Here is a 19,056-nt window from a genome sequence, read left to right as displayed (position 1 = left end):
AATCATTTATACAAAATTGTTCGTTCGAAACTTCTACTGTACGGAAATATCTACTTCTTCGATCGTCCATCTAATGTACATTACACGTAGCACTCGTACGTTGCTCTGTACCAGGGGTCGGCAAACTGCGGCCGTCGGTTTCTTTATGGCCCGCGAGTTATTTACAGTTAAATGAAATATCCAAAAAGGGAGAATTCCATATTTCTCATTATAAATGTGCATTACAAATAAAGGATTTGTGAAAAAATTTTCATCTGTAGCTAACGCTAGGGCGGTCTTCGGGTCTTTTTTGACCCACCGCTTGACCCAAGTTCACGTTCCTTAATATTATATTAAGCATTTATTCTCCAGGCTCATACGTCGCGTTGGAAAGAAAAATTGTTTCACTGAATGTCTTAGGTCCTTTCTCACCCAAAAGTCTTAAGTGTAGAGCCGAAACGAAGAACGCACTAAGGGTTAACTTCCTAAGTGCATAGGGTAATTTCGGGAGAGACGGACCAGGCATGTATTTCCTACATTATCCGCCAGATATGGAAGAAAGAACACCGAGAGCCACGCTCGATCGCTTTCCGTAAAACAAATGTGAAACGAAAGAATACTGACACGTTCCACATATGTAGGAAATACTTGCCTGGTCCGTCTCTCCCGGAATTACCCTAATAATCTGAATGTTCTCTCTTGGCCCAGCAAAGCCAAAAAATATCTAGTATCCGGCCCTCCGGAAGAAAGGTTTGCCGACCCCTGCTCTACACTAATTTAATTGCACATCGATTAGGCCGAAGATGCATTAATTCACCCGATCTCTCGTGTTAACCGATCCGGATAGTTGAAATATTTCCAAAGAGAGTCGTCTACTGTTGAGTGTTGCGTTCGCGTTAATTTCGAATCCTCGTACGTACGTAAGAAGAGGAAAGATGAAGGACCGGTGACAAAATAACAAAGCATCAACGACGATCGTCACTTTGATAATTACAAGAAAACAGCCTGCAGGACAATCGAACAAAAGTGCACCGGCGGGGAAGAAAAAAAAAGAAGAGGTTCTATCATTTCCGTTTGTAGAACTAACGGAAATGAAAGGATCTCATTTGGCTAACGACGCGTATGATTTCAGGGCTTTTCACCTGAGGAACAAAGAAAGGTGAAAAAAATCGATAATACCGGGCAACTACAGATAAAGGGGTCGTTTTAAACGGCGATGCTCGATGATACTCGAAGGTGAGATAATTAATTAGAAAATGTTTCAACCAGATTTTCGTCCAGAGCAGTGTTCATTATATTCCTTTCTCACTTCGATCGTTTTCGACACCTACACAGGTGTCTTAAAATCAAGGTGAACGAACGAATTTTTCCCCTTAAATATTACGCGATAAGTGTGAAATTATTAACGGATATTTTCGTAATTCCTAGAATTACTTTTGGTTTGAAAAAAATATTCAAAACCAGGAATTCTATGTGTATGTACGTATAAAATATTCGTTATTAAAATAATTCCTACGGTTATTAACGTTCTAAATTTTTTCGTGACGATAGTTAAACTATCCTTGATAACTATTCATTCTTTTTCCTTCGACCGTCTTGGATACAAATATTTATCGATCCCTCTATCACGAATATCACATATGCAAATACGTACGGAATAGGACGGAGCAATTATTAATACTTGGTTTAATTTTACGACGCTTACTTTGTATCCCTACTTAGATGTACCTAAACGAAATGAATTAGGCGCGACAGCGTTTCTAATAACGTTGTACGAAGAAATAATGAAAACACTGCTCTTGAGTGGTGACAAAGATTAGATAACTGTGTTATCTTAACTAAAGTTACCTTCGAAATTCGTGAAATTTAAGACGACGAAAATTTCGAGAAGAAAAAAATATTCGTTTGCCCTTGGAAGTAATAACTGCAAATTATCTTCCTAATTTACACATCGTCAAAAGAAGCGTGTGTTATCTGAACTAGAGTTACCTTCGAAATTCGTGAAATTTAATCCTGTAGGGTGATCAAAATTTCGAGAACAACGTTACGGCTTTGATACTGAAAATTTTAAGGTAATAATAAAAAAAATATTCGTTTGTCCTTGGAAGTAATAGTTGCAAATTCTCTTCCTAATTTATCGGCGAGAAAAACATATTCCATTGTTGGAGGATATTTTCAATAATATTTTCCACGTAACATTTCGAGCAAATGAAAAAGAAAAGGAATTCATGGAATACGTTAATTTATACAATTTCAATAACATTCTCCGAAGCACAGAGAACGGGAGAAAAAATGGTGTTAGAAGGAAGCAGGAAAAAAAAATGTATATATGAAACATTGTGACTAATAAATCGTACGATATGGGATCTCATATACATATATGCGCTAGCGACTGAAAGTGATTTACAATAGGGCCGTGATAATTGCACGTCGGACAAATTCATTAATCTACTTGTCCGAGTAGACTGGAGGAAATGCAAAATGAACAAAGTTGTCATTATACGCGCAACGAAACGACGAAATACATATCGATTAATAACAACTCTTTTTATACGTATCTTCTCACTGATATCGCGCTTTTTTTTTATACCTTCACGATCAATTACGTCGCGATCAATTAACGCGGCTCTACTGTACAAAAATATTTACAAATCGTTTATTTCGTTTAACAGTTAATACTTTGTTTGCATTAGGTCAATCGAGTTCGTGCACTTGTGCCAGCAACGCCGATTGTCTCCTTTCTTTTCGGACGAATCAGTCGAATTATCGAAGCAACGTGTTTCCAATTAATCGGCGATTCGAAAAATTCCAGATTAGTCGCGAGAAATTTGGCGGGAAGCTGGGTCAAAGGTAGGGGTAAATTAATTACACCTGGCGATATAATACCGAAACAGTGTTTCACATCTCGCAGACTGTCAACTTTCGCGAGGAGAATCCTCGACTTCGACGAAAGTGTGACGCGGCGAATTGGCTATTAAAATTGGCACGAGTCCGGTTAAATTCGGCCACAATCCTGCCGTGAAAAGTTCGTGGCGAGGGAAACTGTTTCGTTGACGTTTCTTTGTTTTCAGTCAGAACCGAAGGGGTGGTTAAGTGGTCGTTAATAAATTGGCAATGTCGACGCGCACCCATTAATTGATCCCTCTTTCGCGGATGAGATAAATGACGATGAACAGGAACGGCGAACCCTGATCCCCGTTGGATTTTCCTCGAATAACCGTTCTTTTCGCTGGTAAACACTGACGTGACTACGACAGGGCAGATAGTAGGATTATGCAGATGGCCGTTCTAGATTGCAGCAGAAAATTCGAGCTTGTGCCCCTGGATGACATCGATTGCGCCGTGTTGTCGATTCTTCGTGGTCGTACCTCGCTGTCGATGCTTTTTCGTCCCTTTGTTGCTACACCGTTTTCAGCATTGTTGTAGCCGCCGTTATTTGCTCTTCCATGATGCCGCGTATCTGAGAAAAAAGGGGTGATTCATTATATTTCTGCCTCTACCTCGTATTCTTTTTTTTACTTTCGCTCTTTTTCCCGACTTCCAACCCATGCCCGGCTAATGAAACGCTCGTTTCACGTCGAGATATGAACGATCTTTAAATTAAATTGATTTCTTGCTGTCTGACTTGGCGGCGTTTTTTGAAGCGACAGAGTGGAGGAAAGTGGAGACTGTGGTCGAGTCGGTGATTTGGGAAATCGGTTGATAAAGGGGGAAGTGAAGGAGAGAAATTTTTTTTTAATTTCTCAAGTTCGGGAAACGAGAAAAATTGTTCTTTAGAGCTTAGAGCTTTCTTTGGATTTTCTTTAGGGTTCGGAGTTAAGAGACGAAAGAAATAAAAATAAATGTTAATATTTTTAATATCGTCGCGTTAGAAAAATTCTTACCAGCGTCTAAATTACGTTTTCTTTGGTGAGGAGTTTTCTTCAGAAGTTAATTCGCTTCAAAAATTTTGGTCGTTTAGCAACACTAAGCTTAATTACTAAGGAAATTTATTTCAAACGTAAAAGTCTGAAATGAAGAACTTGGGTCGAAAGATTTAAAGAAATCCAGAAAGTCGGGGCAACCACTTTGGCCCCGAAACGGCTCAATTGGACACACGAGCAATTTTCAAATGTTTTATTAATGACGAGCTATTAGTGTTCCCAGGAAATCGCAGAGTACAACGGCCACGGATAAAACACCGAAGTCGTTACTTATTATTCACCTCTTTTGTTGTTTCCCACAATGCTGTTTCTTCGGCTACATTTCTGTTTGTTTTTTAACCACTTTTCCCCCCCTGTTAGACTAAAGCAACATCGCTCTAATGCAGTATTCATAGACGCACTCTTGTGTGTATTTATTTCCAGCGCGAAAAAAAAAGTAGCATTTATCGTGTCAATGTTTCCCTCCTTGATAAAGCCTTGATAAAAATTGCTTCGTTTCTGATTACATTGTACTGTTCTCATCCCTCGCGAATTCCCAAGATTAGCAGAAATAATCACACTATGCGATCATTTTCTCAAAGATATTTCATCGAAAAACGGAAAATGCTTTATTGAAGAGTCTCGGTTTGTCATATCTCTCGTTGGTGATTTAGCGTGGAAAACAGGAAGGGAAATAGAGGATCGATAGGGGATGAAACTTAGGCGATAGTAGTAGAATCGAACGGTTAGGTTGGAGTTTGAAGCGCGAGTACGAGGGTAAAAAGGGACGCGGCAAGGTGAAAAGCAGATAAATAGCGAAGGACTAACGGGTTTTGCCGAGCTGCTAAACTTTCTGATTCACTCTGGACGATAGAATACAATCGAAGAAGAGAGCGTTGGGGTAAAAGCAGCCGGGGGAAAGTTTCGCAAACGGAAGATCAGATTACTTTCCATAGTTGAGAGGACGTGGTAGTTCATAAACCGCGTGGGATTTCATCAAAATCCCATTGAAAGCGCAGCGTTTGTCGCCTCGTGGATAAGATCTACGATGTCGTAGCACGTTGCAGAAAGTTCCCTGGGTAAATTTCATGCCTTTTCCAGAACTTTCCCTTGAAAAAGTTTCTCACCCCGCTGTGCGTAAGTTTGCGCATTACGCCGGCTCAATGATTTAAAAGACAGTTCGCCGGAGAATTTCTAAGTGGGATAACGTATTTACGTTAAAATACGACCGGCCTTTTCTGCCTTTCGTTTATCTTCCGTTTCCTGATCAAATCCTGTAATTAAAGGAGCGAACGATCGGAACGGAGAGAAAGGGGCTATTAACCCCTCGAACTTGGCATTTTTCTTAACTTGCTATGCCAGATATCGTCGATTCTATTTTATTTCTCGTTTTTGAATTATTTTCTGGGCGTATGGAAATAAGTTTGCCTTTATTTATCATTTGCAATTTACGTTCTTTGGTCATGATTGAGAGAATAACGAAATATGGAAATTGAAGGAGAATAATTTTGAAAAATTGAGCTCATCGAAGGTTCATTCTTGACTCTGAACTCTTTATGGGAATTGAAAGGAAATAATTTTGAAAAATTGAGCTCATCGAAGGTTCATTCTTGACTCTGAACTCTTTATGGGAATTGAAAGGAAATAATTTTGAAAAATTGAGCTCATCGAAGGTTCATTCTTGACTCTGAACTCTTTATGGGAATTGAAAGGAAATAATTTTGAAAAATTGAGCTCATCGAAGGTTCATTCTTGACTCTGAACTCTTTATGGGAATTGAAAGGAAATAATTTTGAAAAATTCAACTCATCGAAGGTTAATTCTTGACTCTAAACTCTTTATGGAAAGTGAGAGAAAATGATTGAATTCTTAACTCTAAACTTTTTATGGAAAGTGAAGGAAAATAATTTTGTAAAATTGCACTTACCTAAGGTCAATGCTTGACTCTAAGCTCTTTATAGAAAGTGAGAGAAGATAATTGAATTCTTGACTCTACATCCTTTACGGAAAGTGAAGAAAAATAATTTTGAAAAATTTCACTTATCGAAGGTTAATTCTCGACTCTAAACTCTCTCTGGAAAGTGAAAGAAAATAATCGAACTCTTGTTACATCGTTCGAGCGATTTTCCGCTAATTTTCGAGATCAGTTCGGAGACGAAGGTGGACGAAAGAGCGGTGAAAAATTTGGAAGAACGGTAGACGTTGGTTGGGAAATCTGTCTGGGGTATACAGGTACACGCGGCAAGTTTAATTCGATTTTTATTTAGAAAGTTTCCCGGCATGTAAGCGCGAGTGCACGCATTTGAATATTCAAACTTGTTTCGACAACGCCGCAACTGTTGCTGGAACGCACAATGGCAAGGATGAAACGAAAACTAGAATTGTTGAAAATGGTATCCAGAAATATTTAACATAGAGACGAGAAACGAACGAACAGAAGTTTCGTTCTGTTTGTTAAGTGGAGGATTTGAAGAATGCCTTCGTGTTTAAAATGTAGTTTAAATGAAACGTTCCTGATATATGCTCTAGTTAAAAGTTAGACACCTGTTTTTGACGAGAAACTAATTTGTTTAATTATCCACAAGCAAATAATCATTTTTAGTGAAAAAAAAAGAAGGTGACCTGTAACTTCGAAATGTTGAAAATTGTTATTAGAAATTGTGATTATGTTTTAAATTTTCCGCTTAGTGGACCGATGGACATTTTCTCCTTATTTAATCAGTTTCTTTTTTTAATATTCTAGTGCCCGTGGTTGTGGCGATGAACTTTCGAGCCTTGTACATGTTTGCACGATGTTGTGCCACCCAATATGATTGGGACTTGTAAATTGATCTATTTCTATCGCGTGATGTGAGCTGGTTGCTCCTTGGTTCTCCTTGTTCGTGGTGGTTGAACGACTCACTCTCCGACGTCGCGTCTCGGACGTCCGTGAGAGGGAATTTTTGTTAAGACACGTTGATTGGTTAATGGTGAACAATTGCATTTGCCAATCAGCGTGTCTAGTATCATCTTCATCTCCCTTCCAGTGCGCCCTTAGCGCGTTGTCACCTTGGAAGGGTGGGGGACGGTCGCGAGGGGTGGACGGAAAGTCCCAAAAATCTGGAATTTCCTCCGGGTGACTAATCGGCAAGCGGGGCCGTTCGGAAATTCGTGGTTTATGGTATGTTCGTAGGCTATTGAGCGCGAGGGACACAAATTACTAAAAATCTAGCAAAGCAATTCTAGTGACCCCTCGGAGGAGGTAATGAGACCCCGTAGGCTATTGAGTGCGAGGGACACAAATTACTAAAAATCTAGCAAAGCAATTCTAGTGACCCCTCGGAGGAGATAATGAGACCGGTGCAAGCAATAAACGACAATCCTCAACTCAAAAAGAACCGTGCCATAAACCGTTTCTACAGAAAACCTAACAAGATCATCTTCGATTTTTCATAGGTAAATCTATAATTTTTTAATTTTAGAAAACATGGTTCTTCTATCTGAGGTTTGTCTATGAAAATCTGAGGGCAACCTTCAGCCAAGTGTACCGAAGAATATTCCGATCGATCCACTAACAACGGAATAATTTCAGGTGATCACGTTACGCGATTCACTCTGTGAAAGCTTATCAAGTAGTATGTACAATGTGACAAATTACTTACCATCGTTTCTAACGATGTTAGGCAACGACGAGTCTGCTATTTGATGTGGACTTGGTTCCACGCTGGGTAGTGGCCTTTGTCGCGAGTTTTGAATATTTTCAACTAGAATATGCAAAACGTGTTGCTTCTTTATAATATTCTGCGATATTTATTAACCCTAGCACGCTCTTCGACTGTATTAAAATCTCTCAAAGACCTTGCGTGTGACAATGTTTAAGCAAAATTAATTTAAAAAATAAGAATTTTCGCCAAAAGTTTGGAATCACCTCCAAATTTTCATCAGTACTGAATCCGCTACTAATTTTTCATAGACTTGATATTGATATTGTGGAGATAAACAGCAATTTATCTCATATCGATTGATTTGAATGATACAAAATTTGTTAAAAAATTCTTAAAGCTGACACAGTGATTCCAAACTTTTGGCCGGTAGTGTAGGAGCAATTTATCTCATATCGATTGATTTGAATGATACAAAATTCGTTAAAAAATTCTTAAAGCTGACACAGTGATTCCAAACTTTTGGCCGGTAGTGTAGATGATAAACCTTCAATGTACCGTCAAGGGAAGATAAATTTGATAATAGCAAAAGTTATTTAAAGAATAAGAAGGCGATGGGTCAAAAAAGACCCGAACACCGTACTAGGGTTAGCATTTTAAAAAGTGGGTGTTTCAGAAAGAGAAATATTGTGGAATATTCAACATTTCTTATTTATTAACCCTTTGCAATCGAGTGGCGACTGAGAAGCGACTTTAAATAATTCTCACTTGGTGAATAATTAATCAAGACAGAGAGCAGATCTACGGGCCTCTACAAATTTGTCCGCCGCAGTGAAATAGAGAATACATTAAGTATTTCAATAAAATAGTATACTTTATTTCTACGTTAGTTTGAAAAAATTTCAAAGATCCTACTTGCAACCTTTCCTATAGCAAAATTACCTCCGAGTGCAAAGGGTTAACATTTCCGCGCAATTTTCTCCTCTGATGTTATCAGGTTTTTAACTAAATTCGCAATCTTATGTTTTGCAAATTTTTCTTTTCAATCGCGATAAATTTATGTGTCGCTTATTTTCGTCGATCTATGCATCGTTCGAAATCCGTCGATCTACACTACCGGCCAAAAGTTTCGAATCACCTACCACTTTTCGTCAATATTAAATCTGCTGCTAATTTTTTATAGACTTGAAGTTTATCTCAATTCTACCATTTATCGATTTATCTCGTATCAATTGATTCGAACGATCAAAAATTCTCAAAGTCTTTTGAGAAAGACTTTCGGCCGGTAGTGTTCGAAATCTCTTCGTTTGGTGATTGTTTTGAAATGTAAATTTGTTGTCTCAATTATCGACATACGCATGTACAAATTTATTTCAAAAAATACGATTGTCGCAAACTTGGTTGCCGATAATGAAAAATTGATTTGCATAAAATTTGAACACGCCTACCTTCTTCGACAGTCGAGATTCGAGTGGTAGTCGCCACTTTCAGTTGCGTCGTCGGTGTCGGAATATCTGCAAAATACGGAACAACAATCACACCTCCCTTCAACTATCAACGAATTATTTTCCCAAATCCTCCTCGAGAGTTTCTGCAATCGGATTCCCGTAGATTAATTAAGCGTGAGACTCAGGTAAAGCGCATCTGATGAATTAATTAAATCGCCTTTTAAGAATGGGTAAACCATCCCTCGCTTAATCTCTTCCTCCTCCGGTGTGCATTTTACTGAAACTGCAGCGTTGTTGCAGGCACCAGGTGCTCCTGCATCAACTCCTTTATTAAACACCGTGAATTCCACTTCGATCCGCGTTCCTCTTTTATCAAAAGAATCCCCGTGGTCATTTCAAATGATCATTTTCAACGGGAGCACGTTGTATGTTCCACCATCGTTTCCACATTCCTTCGCTGCCTATTTTGACGAGAAATTACACGCAACCTGTGTTTCACTAATCTATTCATTACTCGAACTGTTCGACGAAATAAATTATCCACGATTGAAGAATTCATTCATTCACGCTCTCGAGGCCAGCGACTTTTCGAAAGTCGGTTTTCAAGAGCGAAAATTTCTTGGTTTACTTTGCATTGAGAATTGAGGAAGGAGAAGATGTTTGGGAAGTGAAAAATTAACATTGTAAACATTTTTTAGGGAAATTATGACACACCATGTGTGTCTGTACTCAGTTCGTGGTCCTGGCTTGAAACCAACGCAGGTTTTAATATTTAGACAGCTTTAATTTGGATTTTGTTTAGGAACGGTCTTATTTCTGTAACGACATAATATGAATCCATGAATTATAGTTAAGATATGCAACCTTGAGGGCTTGAAAAAGTCGAGAATACTTTTTCGTCTTTCTTTGCAAGTTTTGCATGTCTACAGTACCTGTGATAGAAGGATTTTTTGAAATTTAATCTATTGTATAAATATAAATAAATTTAACAAGTATTACCATTTATTCGAATTAAATGCCTTTACTAATTTTCATACCAGCGTGTTAAATTGTATCAATTGGATTCCCTTCAGATAGGTTTTTGGCAAGAATTCTTGTATATTTTCAATGTCAATAAAGTTATTTACTCGTTATACAGTGCATTCTGTAGTTTCAATATTTACTTTAGAACCAAATAAATATCTAATTTTCACATATTTACCAAACTGGTAACGGCACTTGCTCACAAAAACAGCTCGCCGCTGTGTTAATACAGAAACTCGAAGGACGTTTGATATACTTACGATAGAGCTTAATACTGCCGTCTGTTTCTCCCAGAGAGTTTTTTGATATGCATTTATACGTCCCGTAGTCCGACATTCCCACCGATAGTATCGTGAGCTTCATATGCACCTTGTATGCATTTTCCGTGAGCGACTGACGGTACTTCTCCTCTGAAAAAAGCCGCAAAATTAACGTTGAAATCGGTAAATAACGCAACGCTATGAGACCTGAGGATAACGATCTCTCACTCACGCGTGTACAACGAAATGACAGATGAAGGAGGAGCAATGTCGAGGTTTTCTGATTAGCAATTCGACTGAACGCGAGATCGGAGTGGAGAGCGAAGCGAGAGTGAAATCTATAGGTGTAATGATCCGCGGGTAAAGCGGAGAAGTATTTTCTCAGTTGGGTAAAATTTCCTGGGAGACGGGGGCTGGGAGGGAAGAAACGTTAGGAGAAAAGAGGAAGAAAGGTAGAATGCATCTATGTAGTGGGCGGCCATCGAGCGTTGCAAAAGGGAAGAAAAACTTTCGTCGGCTTTGAGTTTGGAAAGCAGATGAAAAAGTTTAACGACGTTGAACTGCGTTGTCGAGCATTACCGCACTAGACGTCCAATGGATTTTCGTGTATAAAACAGCTTTTATCCGAAAACTTGCCGATATTTCTATTCTCTTCGTAATACCACGCATCCTTGATACGCGATATTTAATTAACCCATTTCGCAAACTTTTTATTACCAACAGGACGAAGGTGTAACGACAATTTTCATTACGACGGTGTACGCGGAAGTTGAATATTTTTCTCGAGATTTTTGGGAAGTGATTTTGAGGAAAAAGTGGTTTTCGAACAACCCGTTGAAGATTTCGTGCTTTAAATTACAGAAATGATTAGGACGCCTTTGGCCAAGTACGTGACGTCTTCTGTTGGATATTTGAAGTGCTACGGTCAAAAATGAGAGTGACCACGTAGAGAGGGTCTTTTGTTTAGAAAAAGTGAGAACTGATATATTTCTGACCTCGCTTCAACTTACGACTCGCACAGTTCGGACGTTTTCTCCGGTAAATCTCAAATGAAATAAAGACAGTTTATTTAAAAGTTAAGAAAGAAAGTTTATTAACAATCCACTGTCCCAATCCAGTAACTTCTGTTGAAACGAAGAAATAATTATACGGCATACTAATTTATTTTCCACTGATCATTCTTGTTTCGATCGAAGATTAACACGTTCAGGACGGTGTGACCCACCAATGGGTCGTTCAAAATGACGGTAAAAAAGATGGAAGAGAGTGTCATCGAACCGGTGAATCACCGCGTTTTCAGATCACACACTGAAGAATTAAGTATTAATTATAATACACACTTCGGTCATGAGAAACGCTGGTGAATTTCACTGTCGCCCTAAATGTGTTGAAACGACACCGCCCAATCGACCTCAAATGATGAAAAAAACTCTAACGTTCCAGTCTTACGCCTAAAGAATCCACTTCTAATTACTGATATCGCACAAAAAAAAGAAAAAGTATAACACAGTTTTAAAAAAACCTCAAAGCCATACCTGTCACGATTTCCCTAAATACGTCCTTTATCCAAAGCTACATATTTCTGTTTAACAGAACGATACGCTGGAAAAAGAAAAAATAGAAACTGTCAGGCGAAATATTTCCATTCGAGTCCATTTTGTAATTTCGTACGTGAACGTGTGCCCACATTTGAATCCCAAGCTGAAGTTTTTCGACGTTGGAATGAACGTGACAGAGAACGGGCGGGCAGCTCCGGAGAAAAGCGAGAAATTCGAGTATGCATCTGCGAGGGGGATGTTCGTTAGCTGAAACTTTCGCTCGGGAATTAATAATACAGCAGACATCGTTTTCCTTCGGTAAACCGCATGTTACAAGTGAAGAGAGTGGTGCAAAGAGCAGAAGTCATGACAATCACGGGGCATTAAAATTGTACACACAGAGCGGAGCGAGAGAAGCCAGCAGGTCCAGAAAACGTCTGGTTTGAGATGGTTTGAGAGGGGTGTGAGTCGTCGTGATGCGGGAAGGAAGAACGGGGTTAGGATAGAGCAATGCCGGAGAGGGATGAAAGGACGGTAATAGCATTGGTAAGTAGCCTCAGGCATGCTGCTACTCTCGTGCAGAGACTTGCTCCACCACCGAGCGTGTTTTACTTTCGTTTGCGCGATATTTGACCGTGCCCAATAACAATCTAAGATTACGCCGTTCCGTCGGAAGACAAAGACGCTGTTGGGGGAAATTTGAAATAGATACTCGCCGGTATAGTAGAAATTTGCATACGTTAGATAGTGGAAAAGGGTTTTTATGGTATAAAAATTTAGAATGTCAAATTCAGACGATCGGAATTTTCTGGAAATATTTCATTTAACGAAGGGAGCATCACTTGTTTCTGTAATTCGTTAATATAAAAATATCGAGTTTCACTTGGAAGAAATTAATTAACTGCTGCTTTGGTCTCGACATCGTTTTCAAAGGGCTTATTTGCAAAAAGTTTGACATAGTCAGAGGTAAGTGACAGTCTTAAGAAGGCAGGTCTAGATTAGAAAACTTCCGATGTTCTTTAAGCAACGAAGCAACGCGAGGCCAACTTCCTGTTAACCCTCTGACGCTCATGATTATTGAACGTTGGATATCAGCGCTCTTTATATTCATATTCGACATTTTGTATTTATATTACTTTGCAAATATAAAGTACCAAATATTCTGTACTTTAAGCTCGAATTGCCAACGGTCAAATGGTTAACAAGAGCAACCTAAATTAGTCCAATTTTAAAAGAAACTTCAGTGACCAACTAAACAGATAAAAGCTTCCACTGACACCAATCTTACGCGTTAGATTTGTGAACTACATATAAGAAACTCGGTTTAAGTTTATCGCCGACAGAAAAACCTCGCGAACGTTTTTTCCTCCGCCTAATTTTTCCAAAGTGTATATCAAGCGGTGTAAATAGGTACCAATCGCCTGAGGCCAGATTTGGTCGAAGGTAACGTCTGAAATTAATATCAAGTTCAACACACGCTGCTAATCCTCAATGGTAAAGCACATTTCGCCTGCAGATCTTGTGTAAATAGCATTCAGAATTAACTTAATTAACAAGTCCGCGTACGAGGATCATAGCGCATGGATCGTTGGCCTTCTTACTACATTTGCATCTCTACAGCAGCTGGATGCATTAGAGGATCCTAAGATACATTATTCCATATGGTTACTACACCATACACGACCTTCACGAATATCGTGTCTCATTATCTGAAATAATTACACGAACATGCCACCGGTACACACACCGAGCTAATTCTACTATGTTCTTTACTTAAACCTACCTTTCTCTCTCTCACTTCTAACAAGATAACGACAATGTTCACGAGTTTCTACAACGACGGTGCACAACCTGCAACCTTTTACAGAAAAAAAAATTTGTAGAACGTAGTAAGTATGAAATAATAGCCAAAAAACGAGATGAAACGATATTTCTGAAAAAATTTCTAATTTTCCTGGGAAATGATAATTTTCCGGAGAAGGATCGTTATATCTGAAAAATTGTCTATTTTCCCTGGGAAATGATAATTTTTGGAAGAAAGATCGTTATTTCTGAAAAATTGTCCATTTTCCGGAGAAAGATCGTTATTTCTGAAAAATTGTCTATTTTCCCTGGGAAATGATAATTTTCCGGAGAAAGATCGTTATTTCTGAAAAATTTTCTATTTTCCCTGGGAAATGATAATTTTTGGAAGAAAGATCGTTATTTCTGAAAAATTGTCTACTTTCCTTGGGAAATGATAATATTTGGAAGAAAGATCGTTATTTCTGAAAAATTGTCTACTTTCCTTGGGAAATGATAATTTTTGGGAGAAAGATCGTTATTTCTGAAAAATTGTCTATTTTCCCTGGGAAATGATAATTTTCCGGGGAAAGATCGTTATTTCTGACAAATTTTCTAATTTTCCTGAGAAATTATAATTTTCCGGAGAAAGATCGTTATTTCTGAAAAATTGTCTATTTTCCCTGGGAAATGATAATTTTCCGCAGAAAGATCGTTATTTCTGAAAAATTGTCTATTTTCCCTGGGAAATGATAATTTTCCGGAGAAAGATCGTTATTTCTGCAAAATTGTCTATTTTCCCTAGAAAATGATAATTTTCCGGAGAAAGATCGTTATTTAACGACACAGTGCAAATGTTTACACGCGAAATTTAACATTCATGTAATTAACGGTGGACGTTAGTGTTTCTAATGAAATTTTCTGGGGGGGAAACGTTGAGGGGTTTTCGAAAAAGCGGAAGGCTCGCGTGAAATAGTATAAATTGTTGGAGAAAGATGCTAGCGCGTAGAACGATAAAATGTTCTGTAAATAATCCTCGGACGTGAAAAGTTTAGTAGCAAAGTCTCATTATTCGAAGTAATTATGGTTCCATGCATTTCCACGTATCCGACTGCGACGTTGTTAGACCCGTTCCGGTAATGTACGGTACATATGTGCCGTGTATTGTGCCTACGCTCGTTAATAAAACACCGTTAACTATGTTGGCCACTACGGTTCAATCGCTCTTCAGTGAATTAGCAGTCCAGGAACACGTCCATTACAAACGTGCAAACGTGAACGCACAGTGTGCCTCCCGTTTATGTATGGACGCGGTAAAATACACACCGGATAACTTTTGCTTCGTTTTATTGTACGTTTTCTCTACATAGATTTTATTATTTCGGATCGACGTGTGATGTTACGCTTCCTCGATAAATGTCACCAAGCTTTAAGCACGGCTAGTTTCCACGCTTAATAACGTTGCCCGTTTGAAACAAAAATTGCGATGCGTGGAAATTTAGGTTGGAAATTACGTTTCTTCTCAAGCTACTTCGAGGGAAGGTTCCTCTGGGGGGAAATGTGAAGCATTTTTCTCTTTCAATATTTTGGATAATTTGTGTCGATGTTTTTTCGGAGTAGTGTATTGTGTTATTTTATAAGCGACCTCGATTTGGAAGCCTAATTTCGATGGAAACAGTAGTTTTGCGTTTACTGTTAATCGATGATATATTCAAGCCTCTTTTCAGAAAAATTCCTATATTTTGGATTTAAGAAACTTCGAGCAACTTTTGAAGTTTCTGCCATTTAACACTGGAATTACCAAACCTTTCATTCGATTTCACACTTTTTACTTTAAATTACAGAAATTATTCAGATGCTTTTGTAGAAATGAAGGAATAATTACACATGCCAATTTATTTTCCATTAACCGTTCGAATTTCGAATTCTTAGAAAGTTTTCTAGCGAACGAAATAGATGGTAATCCATTTTTCTTCTTCAAATCCAGTCACTCGGCAACGCGGTACGAACAAATGCAAAAATACTTTCTATACTTAAATCTATCGCGAATTAAACCTAAAAAAAAAAGAATGTTTTCCTTTCCATGTGTACGAACATCGAACTTACGGGCTGACCTAATAGAAACTATGTTCGCGAGAACGCGTCCTCTGTCTTCTTTCTTCGGTCCAGCCATATTTCCCCGTGATTCGATAGAAAGTTATTAAATAGCGCGGAAACTATCGGATTTAACGTTTCTTTTTTGTTGTTGTAAATTGCTTTTGCCTTCTCTACGTGAAAAATATAAAGCCGGCGGAAAGAAATTCTCCCTTTTCCATCCACTGGATATGATATAACCGTTATTCGTCCACAGGAAGATGTGCTATCCGATTTCATTTTAAAAGCTAACTATTTCACCGGAAATTTTTGAAACTTTGTAAACCACAGCGAAAAAGTTCGATACCACTGCGTGCCAATTTTTAGCTCTTTCAGGTAACTTTCGACAGAGAGAGAGAGAGAGAGAGAGAGAGCAAAAAATTACGGTGCGAAAGTAACCGTGAGCTACTTTTGCCCTTATTTTTTTTCTCTCTCCCAAAGGTAAAAATATCGCGGAGAAGAAATTATTATACACGGTTGTTCGCAACGGACGAAATTACAATTACGTGGAAATATTCGTAACGAAATACCGTTTTTAATTATCTCGTTGTTCTCCTTGGTCCAATAATTGATCGACTTCGGAAAGGCTTCCGAGTTGCATTCCAGGGTCATTCGCTGTCCCTCCTCTGCACCGACTAATTGATTCTGGATCGAAATCATCGGTGTGACTGTAGATGAAACCAGTTGGAAATTTATCGTACCGCGAACGAAACGTTCGGAAGGATCTAGAGAAAAGATATTCACAGTGTACTATCAGCATTATCCTTTTACTGATGGTCGGCGGTATGCCGTTGGAAGCGATGCACAAGTACGCGCCCATCTGTAATCGGTTCACCTTGGTGATATTGAAGATCGATCCTTCTACGCTTCTCACTGCAACACACACACACAAATATCCATGAATCGTCGAATTAAACGAAACAGTTCGCTCGAGTGACAAAGTCGCGATCGTCTGTAAAAATTAGACTTCTCGGGAAGACGTTTCGTCAGTCTCCCTTCGAATAGCAAAGTTGCCCTCGGACAACAAACTTTGAGGAACTGTAACTACATGTTTTTCGAATCGAGAGCACTTCGTGTCCTTAAAACTTGCAAGAACGTTCGCGGAGTAAGCGAAAATTTTCAGCTGCGTTTGCCAATGAGTTCGCCGCCGTTTCTATGTACTCCTCGTCTCGATCGATTAAGCGACACAAGCTAGAAGTTTTTTTCCTGCGCGAGATCTGTCGAATGATTTCATAGTTGTCCAGTAGAATACGTGTACCGTTTCCATGTTTTCACGGGTAATTTAACTCGGGAGGAAATTCCATATCTGGGCGGTTTTGTGTATCGATCAATTCAGCAAATCGACGATTATTTCGGGAAATAACGACGTTGATTTCGTCTAGCAAAAAGGGTATAATATCGTAGCCGAAATTAATGCGAACTGATCAAATCGTGCTTTGCGCCCTGTATACCTTAGATACCGGGCGACCGCACCCGGCTTTTTGTTACTCCGTTTAATCTGAGTAAGCACTACTCGGCGGGTACGAACGTATTCCTGGCGAATTGCGTCTTGGATGTAACGCTTGTCGAGAATTTCTTGCTAACCGCAGTTCACCCCCGGGAACGCCTGATTATACTCTGTTATATCGTTCATAGCCTGATTACGTTTTCGAACACGGTGGAATTGTCGAATGAGACGGGAGGGGAAAAAGACGAGACAGTTTGGAATCTGATCGTTACTGTTCCGCGATTCTTTTATTCCATTTATTGATAATTGAAGGTTTACGTTCAAATTAACGCTGTTAAACCCTTTGGCTGCTGGCAACTCGAAAGTAAAGCTCTACTATTGGTATGGCTTGAGTTATGGGATTGAATAGTCATACTGCGTATTTCGTTAGGGAATATTTTGTATTTTATACGTAGGAATCGACGAAAAAATTTCGAGGGACCTAACGGGAATCGAACCCGGGACCTTCGGATTAGCAAGCCGAAACTTTGCGCGCTACGCCAACTGCTCCCTCTATATTGTCCCCTGCCGGTTTACTATTTGGGGACGGAGGTCCCGATACTACGTATATTTGCAAAATAAGTAATGTGCGAATATGAATAGGGAGAGCGGTGATAGTATCCAGCGTTCAAAGGGTTAAACACCCGCGTTATGAAATCGAATGATTATTTACATTATGTAGATACAAATGAGAGTTTCGAGACTTTGGCGGCCCGGCTCGATACGGGTGTTATTATTTGAGGCTTCCGGGTGTACGCCGTGTCCAACAGAAATTCTATTCCGACGTTTCACCAGCATTGCAGCTGGCTTCATCAGGGTCTCGAGACGCGACTGATAATGGTGTGTGTCAGGGTGTTCACTCCTATAAGTACCCATGTTCGGTGAAGTCAATTAAATATCAATTAGAATCCATTAAAATGAATTCGTTAACGGGAGGAGGGTGCTCTTTTGTTGTTATTACGGTTTTTCATCATTTCTAACGATTCCCTATATTTGCGTGGGAAATATCCTTCTACCGAACAAAATCTTGTGCCCTGTTTCTTTGATTTAATTTAATTGATTGATTTTTAATTATATAGCTGCAATGCTGGTGAAACGTCGTACATCCGGAAGCCTGAAATAACAACACCCACGTAGATACAAAGTTTTCAATTTTCTCTTTTTTAAAGTTTCTTCTTAAATTTCTCCGCTGCAAACGTGTCCACAGATCTTTTTGCGATATTGCACAGTGTTTTCGGATGCTTCTGTTCGTCCCACAATTTCTAGCGTTGAACCTCCTAAATATTTCAGTTTCTTTTGTACTAATTATAACAAAATACCAGCCATGTCTGGTATAACAAGTCATAATCTTTCATCTAAACTTGATTTCTCGTAAAACGTTAAGATGGTCCCGTGACTTACAGACGAGAGTGTACGTGCCCGTACGAAATTTTTCAGCAACCACAAGATTAAGCTCTGTTTAAACCTGAGACACAATGTCTGTCAGGAAGTCTACAAACTGGAAAACTTCCTCCGAGAAATATTACTCGCTGCTGCTATTTCCGCGACCCCCGTTGACGTTTGTAAGCTCTGAAACACTCGCGGTCCAGATTTATTAAAGCTTCGAATCAAGGTTAAAATTTATATTTCCGTCGGTTTCAAGTCTGAAACCTCCTTCTTCCCAGCTTCGCTGTGTGCAAGGAAGTTTTCAAATTGTCGAATTAATTGTTGCGTTTAAGTGTTTAGGGGAAAGTGTAACGCGAGTGTTGGAGGGCGAATATGAAAAAGTTGGAGAATTACGAGAAACGTTGGTGAAAATTGTACCACAGGGTTTTGGAGAAGTTGGGTTTGTATATGCGGTGGTGTCAATGGCGGGTTCAGTGGC

General features: G+C 39.1%; 1 protein-coding gene across 1 annotated transcript in view; it reads right to left on the bottom strand.

Annotated features, from left to right (window-relative positions):
- Positions 1-3,227: 3,227 nt before the first annotated feature.
- Positions 3,228-19,056, bottom strand: part of LOC108572364 (neurotrimin-like) — a 97,093-nt gene continuing 81,264 nt past the window's right edge. The window contains exons 5-10 of the mRNA XM_017934592.1: positions 16,451-16,579; positions 16,237-16,374; positions 10,254-10,403; positions 8,971-9,036; positions 7,523-7,624; positions 3,228-3,439 (exon numbers count right to left, since the gene is read on the bottom strand). Of these exons, the coding sequence (XP_017790081.1) occupies positions 3,228-3,439; positions 7,523-7,624; positions 8,971-9,036; positions 10,254-10,403; positions 16,237-16,374; positions 16,451-16,579 (797 nt within the window). The remainder of the gene's footprint in view (positions 3,440-7,522; positions 7,625-8,970; positions 9,037-10,253; positions 10,404-16,236; positions 16,375-16,450; positions 16,580-19,056) is intronic.

The sequence above is a fragment of the Habropoda laboriosa genome, unplaced genomic scaffold (assembly GCF_001263275.1).
Source record: "Habropoda laboriosa isolate 0110345459 unplaced genomic scaffold, ASM126327v1 scaffold65, whole genome shotgun sequence".
Taxonomy (NCBI): Eukaryota; Metazoa; Arthropoda; class Insecta; order Hymenoptera; family Apidae; genus Habropoda; species Habropoda laboriosa.
The sequence above is the reverse complement of the archived record's forward strand: the minus strand, read 5'-3'. Positions and strand labels throughout refer to the sequence as shown.